The sequence below is a fragment of the Canis aureus genome, chromosome 2 (genome assembly GCF_053574225.1).
Source record: "Canis aureus isolate CA01 chromosome 2, VMU_Caureus_v.1.0, whole genome shotgun sequence".
Taxonomy (NCBI): Eukaryota; Metazoa; Chordata; class Mammalia; order Carnivora; family Canidae; genus Canis; species Canis aureus.
The window spans coordinates 73,890,867-73,907,637 of record NC_135612.1 but is presented as its reverse complement, the minus strand read 5'-3'; the positions used below and the strand labels follow the sequence as shown (position 1 = coordinate 73,907,637).

Sequence of the window (16,771 nt, the reverse complement as noted above, 5' to 3'; positions counted from 1 at the left end):
GGGGCCCGAGCGGGAGAGCAGCCCCCGCTGGGTCCTGACCAGGAACGAGCAGCTTCCAAGAAGACATTAGGCGCACAGAGGGCGAGCTCCCGCTCAGCGCAACCCTAGGCGCCCCATTGAGGCGGCGCCATCACGCCAACGCTGAGGGGCGGGGGTAGGCCCTACAGGCCCAACACAGGGCTCGAATCCCAGCGCCGCCAGATCCATATGGCGCTCGGCGCGCGGAGGAACAACCGGCATAAAGGCTCCGAGGGCCAAACTCGCGCCACTGGCTTTCCCACAGCCGATGGCTTCAGATTCCCCAAACCCCCAAAACTCAGAGACAACCTCACCTCGCAATAGATGCGGCAAAGAGAGAGCGTCATTCGTCATCACGTACTTGTAGCCCGTAAGGGCCCTGCGTCTGGCGTCATAAGTGTGCGACGCTACCAGGCTAATGCAGCCAATTGCGGAGCAGCTCCGGTTCCGCTGGATCCGCGGCGGCTCAGGTTCCTTGTCATAAATAGAGCGACGGTTTGTTGATCTGTCTTTCCCGGGAGTTCATGATCCCTCGACCCTGCTAGAAAAAAAAAAGGAGAGGGATGTCTCTACGCTGCGGGGGCGCCGCCTGCACCGTGGGGCCCCGGGTGAGCGGCGGGGACCGCAGGGTGCGGGCTCGGGTGGACGGTTTCCCATCTCTTCAGAGCGCCCAGTAATGAGGCTGGCTCTTACTCAGCGTTTACCTTTAGCCAGGCGCTATTCTCAAATTCCTCGTGTAGTATCTCATTTAATTCTCCGGACCCACGATCAGGTAGGGTCTCTGATCCTGGTTTCTAGGGAGGTCTTTCTGGCAGATGCGGAGGGCTCCTCCCCCCCCCCTCCCCCGGCTTATCAGAGAGAACTGAACCCTGTATTAGTGGGAGCATCATAGGAGCCCTGGGATGAGCACCCCAAATTCCTGCTTTGTGTTGGGGCTCTTATTTTGTAGTAGACCCCCGTCTGAGCGATGAGAACGCAAACCTGTGCCCTTCTTTAGGGGCACTCATCAAATGCAGTAGCAATCCCGCAGCACCCCAACAGGCACTCTTCAATTGTTGAAGGTTCTCATGCCTTACGTGTACTGACTCGTGATTTTACTGTTCTGGTTCAGATCTAGAAGCCAGTGATTGCTTAACGGTCAATAAATGTATATTGAGTGACTACCGTATTGAAACATAGAATGTAATCTAGAAAATTAAAATATTAGGTTTGGTTTCCTGCCTTTCAGTTCTCTGAAACCAACTGAGTATTACCTCTGTATTTTGTTTTATTATTTAAAAAAATACTTTATTTATTCATGAGAGACAGAGAAGCAGAGGCATAGGCAGCAGGAGAAGCAGGCTCCATGCAGGGAGCCTGACGTGGGACTCGATCCCGGGTCTCCAGGATCTCCAAAGGCAGACGCTCAACGCCCAGCCACCCAGGGGTCCCTCCCTCTATATTTGAACACCTATGCCTCTCCAAAGCCCAAATAAGAGAGACTTATTGCAAATTTTCCTTTTAAACGTCCTTGACTGGACGCTGGAGTAGAAAATTCAAAGTTGTGACATCTGCAGATACTGCAGTTAAAACTTTATAAAAGACAGACTGTTAGTAGTTAAGTGGATTACAAGAAAGTGTGACATAGTGCAGCTTGGGTGGCTCAGTGATTTAGAGCCACCTTTGGCCCGGGTTGTGATCCTAGAGACCGGGATCAAGTCCTACACTTGGGCTCCCTGCATGGAGCCTGCTTCTCCCCCTGCCTGTGTCTCTGCCTCTCTCTTGCTCTGTGTCTCTCATGAATAAATAAATAAAGTCTTAAAAAAAAAAGTGTGATATATGTTAGCCAGGTCCAAAGGTTTCCAAATCTCTTGTACCTCCAGCAGTAAACAGTTGCCATTCTCTTTTAGGTTTCGTTTGTTCTTGCGACTTTAATCCTAGATTCTGAGCTCCTACACAGAGCTTGTAAATTGTTCTACATAATTTCTGTATTCTCTGGCTTTACCTTTTCTTTTAGGTATTAAAATGGGTTAAAACTAAATTATTTCAAACCCCACTAAATACATGTCATAATGAACTCTGTCTTTAGGTATTGGGAAGATATTTATGCAGTCCATTCCGAACAGTAAGTTCCTTGCCAGATAAAAAAAAGGAATTCTTACAAAATGGACCAGACCTTCAAGATTTTGTATCTGGAGATCTTGCAGACAAGAGCAAGTGGGATGAATATAAAGGAAACTTAAAACGCCAGAAAGGAGAGAGGTAATTGAAATTTTGAGATAAATTCCTTCATTGTGCATTATTTTCAGATATAACCAAGCCCTAGATTATAATTTTATTTAGACTTGGTATATTTAGCTAAAAATCCTTAGAAAGAAGTGATCAGACGTAGAACAGGTAAATACCTGAAATTGGTGGAATCCTCTTCTGTTCTCTGTGCCTTTTAATAGTTTTTATTCAGTCTTCCTAGGACTTAGCCATCCTATACCACCATCTCCCATTTTGCATGTAGCATGAAATTTCTTCATAGAGCAAACATCATTTTGCTACTAGTTGATTTGATCTTGATAAATTTTTCATGTTACTGGGTATTGATGATCTAACTTGTTGCTCCTCCTATTCAATGTACATATGACCTATGGATACCTTGCTTTATTCAAAAGAATGGTGAGGTAATTTCACACAGAGGGCAAATTGTTTTGGGAGATACTTTACCCGACAACTTCTAGTTCACAAGTGGATATAAACTAAGGGGAACCTGAGGATACATAGTCTTCACTCCAAATTTTAGAATTTTTTCCCATTTAATAACCATCATGAATCTGGAACGTTGAGCAGAAAGTATACTTGTGGGATCTCTCTTTTCTCTGAACAAATACAGAACTTTTTATTAGTATTATTCACTGGGGAATGAGATATTCAAAAACTTCCTGGTTAATAGTTATGTTTGGCTTTCCTCAGGTTAAGACTACCACCATGGCTAAAGACAGAGATTCCCATGGGGAAAAATTACAATAAACTGAAAAATACATTGCGGAATCTGAATCTTCATACGGTAAGTTTCAAGTGTTAAATTTCCCTGTTAACTAAAAGTCATGGTGTTTCTGCATATGTGTAACTTAAAATTTAATAAACTACAAATCAAAAGTAGCAAGGAGAGATCCCTGGGTGGCGCAGTGGTTTAGCGCCTGCCTTTGGTCCAGGGCGCGATCCTGGAGACCCGGGATCGAATCCCACGTCGGGCTCCCGGTGCATGGAGCCTGCTTCTCCCTCTGCCTGTGTCTCTGCCTCTCTCTCTCACTGTGTGCCTATCATAAATAAATAAAAATTAAAAAAATAAAGTTGTTTAAAAAAAAAAAGTAGCAAGGAAAGTGACTAAAGATGTTTAGGGATGCAGTATTATCAGTAATGGAAATACATTTAAAAATCATTTTCTCGGGGTACCAGGCTGGCTCAGTCAATGGAGCATGCAGCTCTTGATCTTGAGGTTGTTAGTTCGAGCCCCATATTGGGTGTAGAGATTACTTAAAAATAAAATCTTTAAAAAAATTTTTTAAATCATTTTCCTTGCAAAAGAAATAAGAAATTGTATTTCTTAATTTCACATTTAATAGTACAAAAAATATTAGGAGTTTTTTTGTGAGTGTGTGTTTGTGTGTGTGTGTTTTAAAGATTTTATTTATTTATTCATGAGAGACACAAAGAGAGAGAGAGAGGCAGAGACACAGGCAGTGGGAGAAGCAGGGCTCCGTGCAGGGAGCCCGACGCGGGACTCGATCCTGGGTCTCCAGGATCACACCCCAGGCCGAAGGCGGCACTAAACCACTAAGCCACCGGGGCTGCCTTTTGTATGTGTTTTGTGTTACAAATTAAGTACATGCTTATTGGAAAGAATATAATATTAAATGTGTCATATATGCAATCCCAAATGTTAACTACACCAGTTTTATTTATTAGCATATTTCCATCCAGACCTTCTTTGCATATATGAAATATATACATTCATGTTGTTTTTATTTTTATTTTTTTAAGGTTTTTATTTATTTATTCATGAGAGACACACAGAGAGAGAGACAGAGACACAGGCAGAGGGAGAAGCAGGCTCCATGGAGGGAGCCCGACGTGGGACTTGATCCCTGGACTCCCTGATCAAACCCTGAGCTGAAGGCAGGCACCAAACCGCTGAGCCACCCAGGCGTCTCCATTCATGTTTTTAATTTAAAAATGGGACCTTGGGATGCCTGGGTGACTCAACAGTTAAGCACCTGCCTTTGGCCTGGGGCGTGACCCCAGGGTCCTGGGATCAAGTCCCATGTCGGGCTCCCTGCTTGAAGCCTGCCTCTCCCTCTCCCTGTGTCTCTGCCTCTCTCTCACTCTCTCTCTGTTTGTCATAAAAAAAAAAAGAAAGAAAAAAGAAAAAGAAAAAGGAAAAAAATAAAGACACACATACACACACATGCCTGATCACTAATTTGCTCAGTTAGTTAATATTTTCAACTTGATTCTATTCCATTCCCTTTACTCACAGGTGTGTGAGGAAGCTCGATGTCCCAACATTGGAGAGTGTTGGGGAGGTGGAGAATATGCCACCGCCACAGCCACCATCATGGTAAGAACAACCTCAGACTATAAAGTTTTAGTCTAGAAACTGAAAGGAATATTTTGTGTCTCCTAAAAATGTGCATTATGAATCTGTGACCAGATTTTTTGTTACATGTGAATTTATGAGAAATGTGAGGGAAAAAAACCTGACAGAATAATCTAGCTGATGATATGCTCTCATCCTTCTCTGAATAAAATCTATAACTGATTTTTCCATGTATGTGACAGTTAATCATGTGCTGCCTTAAGATATCTCTTCCATTTTGGAAATGTTATTCATGATTGCTTAACTTTTTCCCCCCTAAACAATAATAAGCATTTATTTTTGTCTCTCGTGGCCATTTGGTTGCCTGGAGTATAGCTGATCTTGACTGGGCTAAAATTGGACTGCGGGAAGTAGTTTGGGGTCTCAGGGTTTAGGTCTGCTCCACAGAGCTTTTTTCTCCTTAGACCAGCAGGTTTCCAAGCCATCCATGTTCTTATCATGAAGAATGGAAAGAGCACCAGAGGGCAAACCAACCATCCATGCACATTTGAGGCCTCTGCTTGGTCATGCCTGCTATCATTCTTTTGGCCAAAGTAAGTCACATGGCCAAGCCAAATAGCAATGGAGGTAGAGACATAAGCTCCTCCCCCATAGGAGGGCCCTGCAAGTTAAATGGCAAAGGGTGAGATGTGTAATCTTAGTGTGTTGGAATAACAATTGCCATTAACTGTGTACTCTACCATATATATCTAGAGGGGTTCAGAGATTGAGATATTGGGGTTAAATCTAAATTCTGTGCAACTGAAAGGTCATAGTTGTCTGGGAATGTCTTGAGTTGTACCAGCAGAAGGCTATTTACTTGAGGAACCAAGGAATCTTATGAAATAGAGCTGGCCCTGGAGCTTATCCAAGTTACAGAACCTCTGTTCTTGAAGGCAGGAGTGATTTAGAACACTCCATGATGGAAAACTCTGGTTTCATCCCTTGCCTGGCCCTTCCTCACTGACTTATGAGTGATTTCTGGGAAGAGTTTAGGTTTCAAGAAATCCTTATGAGATGTTAGGACATAGCTATGAATGTCCTCCGCCCCTGCCCCCGCAAGGGTTAAACATAAAGAAGAGCTTTCTCTTCCAAATCTCAACCTATTACTTTGCAGCTTTGAAACTCCAGTGGCCCCAGAACATCTGCAGTGGCTTAGCTTGGCATAGGGCAGAATGTAATAGTGACCTGTAGCAGCAGAAGCAGTGTTCTACAGAATAACCCACAGGAAGCACAGTTTATGTGTTGTTTCATCTATTTAACAAGAAGGAACTTCTATTTAACTCCAGAGACTTACATGTTGATTTTTTTTTTTTTAAGATCTCATTTATTTATTTGAGAGAGAGAGAGTGAGGGCATGTGCCTAGAGAGAGAGAGAGAGAGAGAGAGAGTACACCTGAGCACGAACAGGGGGAGGAGGGGCAGAGGGAGAGGGAGAGGCATATTCTCCGCCTAAGCAAGCTCTCATGACCTGAGCCGAAGGCAGACACCTAACTGACTGAGCCACCCAAGATCCCCCATGTTGATATGTTAATTGAATATTTTATTTCCTTTAGAATCATTTTTATTAATATTAAATAGGTACAAAAGAATATAAACTATATGTAAGTTTAAAGAGTAACTAAGTAATAGACAGCCTGGTAACTCCAGCTTGAGAGTAGAACATTAACATTACCTTGAACCCCCCTGTACATCACCTTTTTTTCCCCCTTTAACAATTTTTTTTTTTTTTTAAAGTAGGCTCCACATCCAGCATGGAACCAGTATAGGGCTTTTACTCTTGACCCTGAGATCAGGACCTGAACTGAGATTGAGTCAGACACTTAACTGACTGAGCCATCCAGACGCTGCTCCTTTAACACTATTTTTAATTCTGAGTTTACCTTTAACACTATTTTTAATTCTGAGTTTATCGTTTTCTTTTCTTTCTAGTTCGATTACATATATTTGTATTCCTTAACTATATTTTGTTTACCTTTGAATGTTTCAAATTTCCTGTAAGAATCAAACTGTACTCATATGTTTTGTAATTTGCTTTATTCTCTCAACATATGTTCTTTAGGGCCATTCATGTATTTGATTTAAATTGTAACATCTCTGTTCTAGTTGATGGGTGACACATGTACAAGAGGTTGCAGATTTTGTTCTGTTAAAACTGCAAGAAATCCGCCTCCACTGGATGCCAGTGAGCCCTACAATACTGCAAAGGCAATTGCAGAGTGGGGTCTGGATTATGTTGTCCTGACATCTGTGGATCGAGATGGTTAGTGTACCATCATTGCCTCCTCCAGAAATTGGCTCTTACTAAGTTGCAACATCATCTTGAGCAGTGGACTCTTTTGTTTCTAGATATGCCTGATGGAGGAGCTGAGCATTTTGCAAAGACTGTATCATACTTAAAGGAAAGGTACATGTTTTTCATTTGCTTGTGTAATTTGAGGGCTTTTTTTTTTAGCCCATATAAATTCAGTTTACTTATGGTGGTTACCTTAAAGCAGAGGTTATTAACCTTTTAGGGGATTATAAGCCCTTCTGATAATCTCCTGAAATTTACATGGTCTTTTTTCTGGAAAAAGTATATTTAAACATGCAGATACATATTTGTATAGAATTTTAGGGATTTAGCAGCACAGACTTATGGGCCTTTATTTTTTTTTTTTAAGATTTTATTTATTTATTCATGAGAGACACAGAGAGAGAGGCAGAGACACAGCCAGAGGGAGAAGGAGGCTCCATGCAGGGAGCCCGATATGGGACTCAATCCCTGTCTCCGGGATCACGCCCTGGGCCGAAGGCGGCGCTAAACTGCTGAGCCACCCAGGCTGCCCTAGACCTTTAGTCCATAAAAGCTGTCCTTCATATTTGAGTGTTAGTTTAAACTTTGAGTAATTTTTTAAAAAATATATAAAACTACAGTCTTCCAGCACTAATTTTGAATAAATCATCCTCTAAAAGTATATGGAATGAGATAAACTCCCACATTGTTAAAATATGCAATGCTTGATATAGATTTTATTCATATGCATTTGCCCTGGGAAATTTACCCATTACATTTTATTAATATTTAATCCCATCTATTTAAAAAGCACTAAAAAAGGGTGTTATGCTTACTACCTATAGCTTAGTGTTAGTTGAGCACCTGGCACTTAGTAAATGTTTTTCTAATGATTCCCCAGTGTTTTCTTTTCTTTTTTTTTTTTTTTTTTTATTTTTATAGTTTACTTTAAAAAGCTCTGTTTGCAACCCACTAAATTGGTTTCACAAATTGGTCTCAACTTTACAATTAAAAAAACAGGGAGTTATAAGCTATGTTCTTTCAGCATCTCTTATATCTGTGAGAGGGTATGTATGAGTTCTTTCTACATCTGTTCTCTCAGGAGACAGCTCCAGAAACTTTGCCATTGGTTTTATGAAAAAATTTATCAGTAGTTCTAGTCATTTCTGCTGCTGTCTAAAGGAACAGCACTGTGACCTAGTTCACATTTTCATGCTTGAATGCATGCATAGATATAGCCAGAATATAAATAAGAAGATTAATGTTTAACTTGTATTTCATTTAAGCAAAGCTCATGACTCAGCAACTCAGAAAATAGTTTTTTAAATCTACAGCACTTGTGAAATATTTGTGTAGAGGAAGGGAGGATGACACTATTTGATGAATTTTTAAAGAAATCAGAATTAAAGCAATCAAATGCTCCTTGCATTCACATAAGAAATGTCCCAATTTACTTTGCAAAGAATAAAAAGATATTTTATATTTCATGTTTTAATGTTTATAATTGTTATAAGCAATCTTTTCTTAATACTTTCTCAATAAAGTGTAAGTCTATTAACCTCAAAATTTATTCTGATCATTATTTGCATGCAGATGTATTTTAACTACTATGTACAATATATTTGATGTTCAGGGTTTATTTTTTCATAAAACAGTTTATATGTGAACATTTAGTTATGTGTTCATGCTTTCCTTGGCAAGACTCCAAAGATGCCTGTGTTGAAACTGATACTTAATGAGTACTAGTAATTTCTGTTTTGAGTAATAATTATGTCAATGCTTTGCCTGAGTTTGATACTTATTTTTTTTCCCCATAGGAATCCAAAAATTCTTGTGGAATGTCTCACCCCTGATTTCCGAGGAGACCTAAAAGCAATAGAGAAAGTTGCTCTGTCAGGATTAGATGTGTATGCACATAATATAGAAACAGTTCCAGAATTACAGAGGTGATTACATATACAGAGTAACTGGCAAGTTTGGAGGGCCAGCATCTGCTATATTTTCTTACTTTTTGCAGGGGAGAACTTTCTATTTGACTTTTACAAAGTGAACTCTTTCCTTTTTTTTTTTTTTTTCTCTCTCCTTTTGTAACAAAATATTTTCTGAAAATCAGAAAATATTCCTAACAAAAAGAGCATAAGCACCATCTGTAATATTTCCACCCAGTAATATTGATTACTATAACCTAACTGTATATATTTATATGCATATGTATATTTTTTTTTATATTTTATTTATTTATTCATGAGAGACACAGAGAGAGAGGCAGAGACACAGGCAGAGGGAGAAGCAGGCTCCATACAGGGAGCCCAACGTAGGACTCGATCCCCAGTCTCCAGGATCACAGCTGGGCAGAAGGCAGTGCTAAACCGCTGAGCCACCCAGGCTACCCAAGAAAAGACTTTTAAAAATACTTTTGGCACTAAAATTTCAATAAGTGATACAAAAGGAGCAGTTCTCATTCAGATGTATTTTCAATCTCTTTTAAAAAAATATGTACTATTCTTTCTAATAATGTTAATAGTGAGGAAAATTTCCAGATTGTTATGCCACACTAATAATTCATTATTATATCAGAAAGATAAAAATTATTTTAACCTTCAGAAAGATTAGTATGTTTATCTTACTTAATTTTAGTAAAGTATATTTGGCAGTGTTGTTACTGGCCACTACATATTATCTGTATTATAGAACTTGAAAAAACTATGATAAACAATAACCAGTGTTTCCACTAAATCATAAACATTAAGGGAACATAACTTAAAATCAGTGGAGACATACTTTCAAGAGTAATTATGTTCACTATTGTCGATTTTGTGATTGTTTTTAAATTCACAAACTGGTTTCCTTTCTTCCTTTGAGCTAGTCTCTGATTAAAAATAAGAACAGCAAGTCAGTTACACAAAATAAAGGTGCACTAGAAATTCAAACAAACACTGGATTAACATCAAATAGTCAGCAATTCTGTCCTTTTGGCATTCTCGCCACTTAAAACATGGTGGTTTGGCTGCTGTTGAGGTCTAACACACAGCCTGTTCCAGCCCTGTCATTTCTCATGATACTACCACCAGTGGGTGCCAATTTCCCTGGTTTCACTTAAGAAACATTATCCTTTCCAGTGAAAATTCCAGAATCCTGCATTACCTAAGAGATGTCAGTGTCATATACTCACCAGCAGAGGGCAGCTTGGTCTTTAGAAAAGCACTGAACATAAAAGTTTCAGGCCTCTGAAATGTGGGTTCATGTTAAACAGTTTTTCCTTTGTTCAGTATTGAGATTTTCTTACTTCTACTCTTTTTCCCTTTTCTCTTGACTATCCCTTGCAATCACTCATTCTCAGCTTCAAATTCTGGTTTCTCAGTAATTCATAACTTACTTAACAGAAGTTCTAGCTTTCTCTGCCCAAGGCTTAAAAGGCCTTAAAAGTAGGCAGAATGAAGGGGCCCAGTGAAGCCTGATTTTCTTTATCAAAGTAACAGCTAGACACTTGTGCACCAAATGCTAGTATCAAACCACATGATATAATACAGTGTTCAGAATGTACTCTCCTGGTCTTTTAGATTGCTTGCATAACTATGTACTTAGTTGAGCTTGTGGTTATTCTTGCTGACAACAGCCCTGCTGTTTTCAAGGAAAGTTCGTGATCCCCGGGCCAATTTCAGCCAGTCTCTGCGCGTACTGAAACACGCCAAGGAAGTTCGGCCTGATGTGATTTCTAAAACCTCTATCATGTTGGGTTTAGGTGAAAATGATGAGCAAGTATATGCAACAATGAAAGGTAATAAAAAATGAAAACTCTTTTTCATTTAATTTGAGGAACCCCATTTCAAAGACCCTGTTATGCCTCCTCTATGGTCTCAGTGAAAGTGCCCTTAAAAACAAAGTACAGGATATGATTCTAATAGCGTAAAAAGGAAAGGAAGTATGTTTTCTTAGGAACTTTATGGGATGATATGCAGAAAACTCAGGATATGAAATTTGTATCCCATTTTATTCCCTACCCTTTAATCAAGTGAAAATAAGATTTTATCCACTTTTCTTATTTAGTCATTGCAGTTTTAAGAGCCAGCCAGGTGCCAGGTACCAGGAGCTCTGACAGGCAGTGACAAGATGAATGAAATGAAGCCAGGCCTTTGAGGAAGAGCTTGCTGGTAACACTGTCACATAATATGATGTGCTTTGGACTTTATGAATCTTAGTCTCATAAGCCCATTTGCTTTGTGATTCTTGGGCTTTATAAACTGGTTAAAAAAAAAAAAAGGCTGTTATTTAGTTGAGGATCCTTTGCCTACTTGCCATTGTTTATTGGTTCTAAGAGTAACAAGTCCAAATAGTAATTAAAAGGTCCTTATTACTAGAATAAAATTACAGTTTTACTGGAAAGATTCTCATATATGATAGGTCAAATCACATCCTCTAGAGCATGTCTTGCACAGCTAGTAAAACTGAATATAGCATATCTGGTCTATAATATGGGCGCTTTCAGGCCTTTTAAAATTATTTTAGGATTTCACTTATTTATTCGACACAGAGAGAGAGCAAAAGCAGGAGGAGCAGCAGAGGGAGAGGGAGCAGACTCCCTGCTGAGCAGGGATTCCCGATGCAGGGGCTCAATCCCAGGACCCTGGGATCACCACCTGAGCAGAAGGCAGACACTTAACCATTGAGCCATCCAGGGACTCCAATTTCAACCCTTTTATATACTGTTCCTTTCACCTTTTCTAACAGACTCCTGCTCAAAACCCCCTTCACTCATATTTTAGTATTTATTCCATGGTCTTACTCATTCCTATTTTTTCAATCTTTTCATATTCCCTGGCATTTTCAAATGGATATAGTCTTACCTCCCAACATCAGGATTATAGGCCAGGGTAAAATTCACATTGTTCTGAAGTAAAATTTTGCCCAGGGAAATTATGCTTGAATCAACCATTTCAACCATTTCAGCATCTAAATCTCTAATGGAGCATATCACTCTCAGTCTCAGGGTTGTGAGTTTAAGATCCATGTTGGGTGTAGAGATTACTTAAAAAAATCTTGGGGTGCCCGGCTGGCCCAGTCTGTAAAGCATGCAACTCTTAATCTCAGTGTTGTAAGTTCATGTCCCCTTTTGGGTATAGAGATTACTTAAAATGTTTTTTTTTTTTTTTAATTAAAAAATCCTTTTAAAATATGCTAACATAATGTGTGCCCTTTTTTTCTATAGCACTTCGTGAAGTTGATGTGGACTGTTTGACTTTAGGACAATATATGCAACCAACAAAGCGCCATCTTAAGGTATTGCAATCTTGAGTTGCTGAACGTTTGCTGGTAATTTGAATTAAGTCTTTGTTGTCCATAGGTACAATTAAGAAGCTGCTGGCTTTTTAGTGAATGTTCCATGTCTATTTCCAAGTCCCAGTTTCCATTTTATTTTCTGGATAAAGCCAACAGATATTCTGGCACTTTTTTTTGCTGCCCTAAAAATTGTACAACTTAAGTGAATGTACAAAAAAGAAATAGTTGAGAAATTGCATTCATTTGCATGTGGTCATCTTGTGACTTGTTTTAGAGTCAGAGGTGATGTAAAAAAGAAAAGTCAATCTTATTTCATTCATTTAAGAAACTTTTGTTGAGTAGTAACTGTGAATACAGCACATCTGGTCTATAATATGGGTGCTGGTAACACTGTCTACACACAGTGCTAAGCACAAGATACAAGACAAGACAAGGAAGTCTTGGGCCTCAGGAATCTTACAAGTATGATTAATTCTTGTTCATACCTGTTAGTGAAGGAGTAATACAGATACATAATCTCTATAGATAGTCTCATTTTTTTTATCTTTTGGAATAGTTAACAAACTACAAAATTGGTATTTTCTCTCCTAATTCCCCAGAATCAAGTCCTGATATAGGGGGTAGTAACCAGTGGACAAGTAGTCTGTGAGGAAGAAAAGGAGGAAAGCCTCCGGGCAACTGGATAAATTATGAAGTGAAAACCAGGAAACTATGCTCATGAATGTATGAGCATAGATTTTCTACAGAATCAAAATTATTTAGGGAAATTCTAAAATCTATCTGAATTAATTCTTTAAATGTAGGTTGAAGAATACATTACTCCTGAAAAGTTCAAATACTGGGAAAAAGTAGGAAATGAACTTGGATTTCATTATACTGCAAGTGGCCCTTTGGTGCGTTCTTCATATAAAGCAGGTAAGTTACACTGCAGGGGATGGTTTTATTTAGACCACAACTTTCCATGTGAAGATTATAATAGCTGTGGTTGCCTTTTGTAGGAAAAGTAAGTTTTTTCTGGAACATCCTTAGGAACTTTGCTCCATAGGGCTCATGTTAAGGAAAAATTTATCTTAAATCTGTTTTTTTCCTTAAATAATCCCTTCAGGGACACTTGAATGGCTCAGCATTTGAGCATCTGCCTTTAGCACAGGGTGTGATCCCAGGATCAAGTCCCCACATCAGGCTCCCTGCAGGGAGCCTGCTTCTTCCTCTGCCTATGCCTCTGCCTCTCTCTCTGTGTTTCTCATGAATAAATAAATAAAATCTTAAAAAAAAAGAAAGGAATTTCTTCCCCGTTTATAGCTCAGCTACTATGACGAAAGCAGGAGTAATCAGCTTATTCTTTGTATGGATTTCAATAGTAGGTTATTCAGAAATGACAAATACCAGTTAAGTAAATAACATGGTTTTCTGAAAAATGTATATTCATTTGACAGTCATGCCAGCTGCATCTCTAAACTGCTAATTTCAGATCAGTTTAAATCCTAAAAAGTATCTGACTGCATTGCTGCTTATTCATTAATATCTTTGTGGTTTTCCTCCCAGAAGCAACAAAAAAAATTTTGTAAGATTATTTTCCATATAGGAATTTCTAATGTTTTGGGACACCTGGGTGGCTCAGTGGTTGAGCATTTGCCTTCGGCTCAGGGTGTGATCCCAGGGTCCTGGGATCAAGTTCCACATTGGGCTCCCCATGGAGAGCCTGCTTCTCCCTCTGCCTGTGTCTCTGCCTCTCTCTGTGTGTCTGTCATGAATAAATAAAATCTTTAAAAAAAAAAGAAAAAGAAAAAAAATTTTTACTGCTTTTTCTAGCTACACCGCAGTTCTTCACCTTTGTAATTTCAGCTCTTATTTTGATTAGTAGCTTGATTTGACTTATGAAAAGAAAAGCCTTGGAATGCCTGGGTGGCTCAGTGGTTGAGCATCTGCATTTGGTTCAGGGCATGATCCTGGGGTCCTGGGATCAAGTCCTGCATTGTGTCCCTGCATGGAGCCTGCTTCTCTCTCTGCCTGTATCTTTACCTCTCTCTCTGTCTCTCATGAATAAATAAATAAAATCTAAAAAAATAAATAAATACTTTATTTATTCATGAGAGACACAGAGAGAGAGGTAAAGATACAGGCAGAGAGAGAAGCAGGCTCCATGCAGGGACCCCAATGTGGGACTTGATCCTGTGACTTCAGGATCACACCCTGGGCTTATATATGTAAAAGGAAAGCCTCTTCAAGGGATAAAAAGTCATGTGATAATGGCCATCAAAAAGTCTGTAAGAACATATCTAAAGCTTGAATTTAATCCAAAAAATGTTTATAATGTTTTCCCTGCCAGTTGGACTTAACAATTATAATTTCTTGAAGAATAAACAGTTATTTTTTTGATAGGTCTAAACCACATGATTACTTTAAATTATCTTTTAGATGATTGTTTTATATATTGCATTTAAATTATAGATCTAAATTAGGCACACATTGGCAAAAACTAATGTTTGTATATTAGTAATATTCAGTGTGTTCCTATAAAGAAATTCAAGACATTTTAATGAACTAACAACAGCTTATCCTAGTTATAAAACCTAAGACTTTGATTCAGCACTGACTCACAGGATGTGGGGAATTTGGAAGCCAATAAAGTGATGTATTCTTCAAGCAAGAATAATTCTGCAGACAAGCTGAAAACATAAGTAAAGGATAGGACTAACATCAGCTTCCGGAGTGGTTAAAGTAAAATCATTTGAAAAGTTTTTATTTTGTTTTAAGAGAATTTTCTAACATTTACAAGAAAGTGAATTATGAACTTTGTAATGTTTTTAAAGTTACCAGGAGGCAACCCCGGGTGGCTCAGCAATTTAGCGCCACCTTCAGCCCAGAGCGTGATCCTGGAGACCTGGGATCAAGTCCCATGTCAGGCTTCCTGCATGGAGCCTGCTTCTCCCTCTGCCTGTGTCTCTGCCTCTCTCTCTCTGTGTGTGTCTCTCATGAATAAATAAATAAAATCTTTAAAAAAACAAAGTTACCAGGATAAGAGCAAATTCTACTACGTAGAACATTAGATTCAGATGATGGGCTAGGGCCTGAAAATGTTGATTCTACTCCTGCCAGATTTAGATAAGGTATGGAGGGGCATGACTAACTCTCCATTACTTGGCTGGGTTATAAAGCTTGGGATTCTCGGTGATTGTGTACAGATATGGTCATTGTGGTTATACTTGTATATTAAGATGACAAAGTAAAGTTCATTAGACTCCTCATAAAATCAGGCTCACAGTGCTGGTCTCTGCCACTAACTGAGCTGTGCTGTAACAGTGAGAGACTAAATGGAATCCTCATGACCTGAAAAGGGAATGTGCCCCCTCTAAACAGCTAACTTAATGCACAAGCACAACTGTGGGGCTGGAGAGAAAACCCATTATAAATGAAGAGCTCTTGCTTCCCTAGAGGGGAATAAGCTAAAGGGATTCTATCAGACGAGTCTGCTCAACTGCAGTGAGGTCTGTTTTATAAACATCAGATCCAGGCTAATAATATAGCAGAATTGCTCTCTAAAATGAATTGTGCCAACAGCAATACTTTGTCAGTGATGAGGAATAGATAGTGTACAGAAAGTAGAAAAAATGTTCAAAAGCAGACCCGTAGATACAAAAGGGCCACCCTTTATAATACTGAGTTACTAGAAAGAATAATAGAGACTGGTGTTAAAATTTTTTTGTATAGGGTGTAGAGTTTACTTTAAAAAAAAAAAAAAGATACAGCTAATGGGGTGCTGGGTGGACTCTAGTCAGTAGAGCATGCAACTCTTGATCTCAGGGTCATGAATTCAATCCCCACGGTGGTATAGAGCTTAACATTTAAAAAAAGGGAAACACTGAAGTATGATTCTGAAATTTATGTTAAATTGATATTAACGTGTTTTCATTTTTCCTAAATAGGTGAATTTTTCCTGAAAAATCTAGTGGCTAAAAGAAAAAAGTCCTCTAAAATATAATGAGACCTTCAAGATCACAGGAATTTTTAATATCTGATTCCAGATGGTAATAGAAGTGGTACCAGAATGCCTAGACTTCAGTGGATATACCTCAGTCTCTTTGTTTTAAGAAACATGTCAATAGCTGTGCATATTTAAATTAAGTAATTCACTTGTCTTTTAGCATATGTTCTGTGTTCTGTTAAACAATTGATTGCTGTGATGTAATCATAAAATATCTTTTAAGAGTTTTACTGTTAACAGTATAATTAAAAATACTTGAAAAACTTGGAGAAAAGCTTCCAAGCCTGTTACCTATACATCGTCATCACATTTCACTTCTGAAAAATGACACTGTTGATGAAACAGTCAGTATAGGGACACCTGGGTAGCTCAGCAATTGAGCGCCTGCCTCCAGCTCAGAGTGTGATCCCGGTTCAGGGATCAAATCCCACATCAGGCTCCCTGGGAGGAGCCTGCTGCTTCCTCTGCCTATGTCTCTGCCTCTCTCTCTCTCTCTCTCTCTCTCTCTCTCTCTCTCTCTCTCTCTGTGTTTCTCATGAATAAATAAATAAAATGTTAAAAGTATAGATCGAGGCTGTGATCTGCTTACTTAGAGTTGGCCTATGTCCTT

General features: G+C 39.0%; 1 protein-coding gene across 3 annotated transcripts; it reads left to right on the top strand.

The window, feature by feature from the left end:
- The first annotated feature begins 425 nt into the window (after nucleotides 1-425).
- Nucleotides 426-16,435, top strand: LIAS (lipoic acid synthetase). Of its 3 annotated transcripts, none has more exons than XM_077879246.1 (11): nucleotides 430-626; nucleotides 2,087-2,259; nucleotides 2,959-3,052; nucleotides 4,526-4,606; nucleotides 6,731-6,887; nucleotides 6,974-7,031; nucleotides 8,717-8,845; nucleotides 10,532-10,677; nucleotides 12,106-12,176; nucleotides 12,980-13,091; nucleotides 16,103-16,435. In XM_077879246.1, exons 1-11 carry the CDS (start codon nucleotides 582-584, stop codon nucleotides 16,156-16,158), a joined length of 1,122 nt encoding a protein of 373 aa, XP_077735372.1. In that variant the 5' UTR covers nucleotides 430-581; the 3' UTR covers nucleotides 16,159-16,435. The 3 variants fall into 3 exon arrangements, with proteins under 3 accessions (XP_077735380.1, XP_077735372.1, XP_077735362.1); XM_077879236.1 differs by lacking the exon at nucleotides 430-626 and adding an exon at nucleotides 637-790; XM_077879254.1 differs by lacking the exons at nucleotides 2,959-3,052; nucleotides 6,731-6,887; nucleotides 6,974-7,031 and having other exon boundaries at nucleotides 426-626.
- The last annotated feature ends 336 nt before the right edge of the window (nucleotides 16,436-16,771 follow it).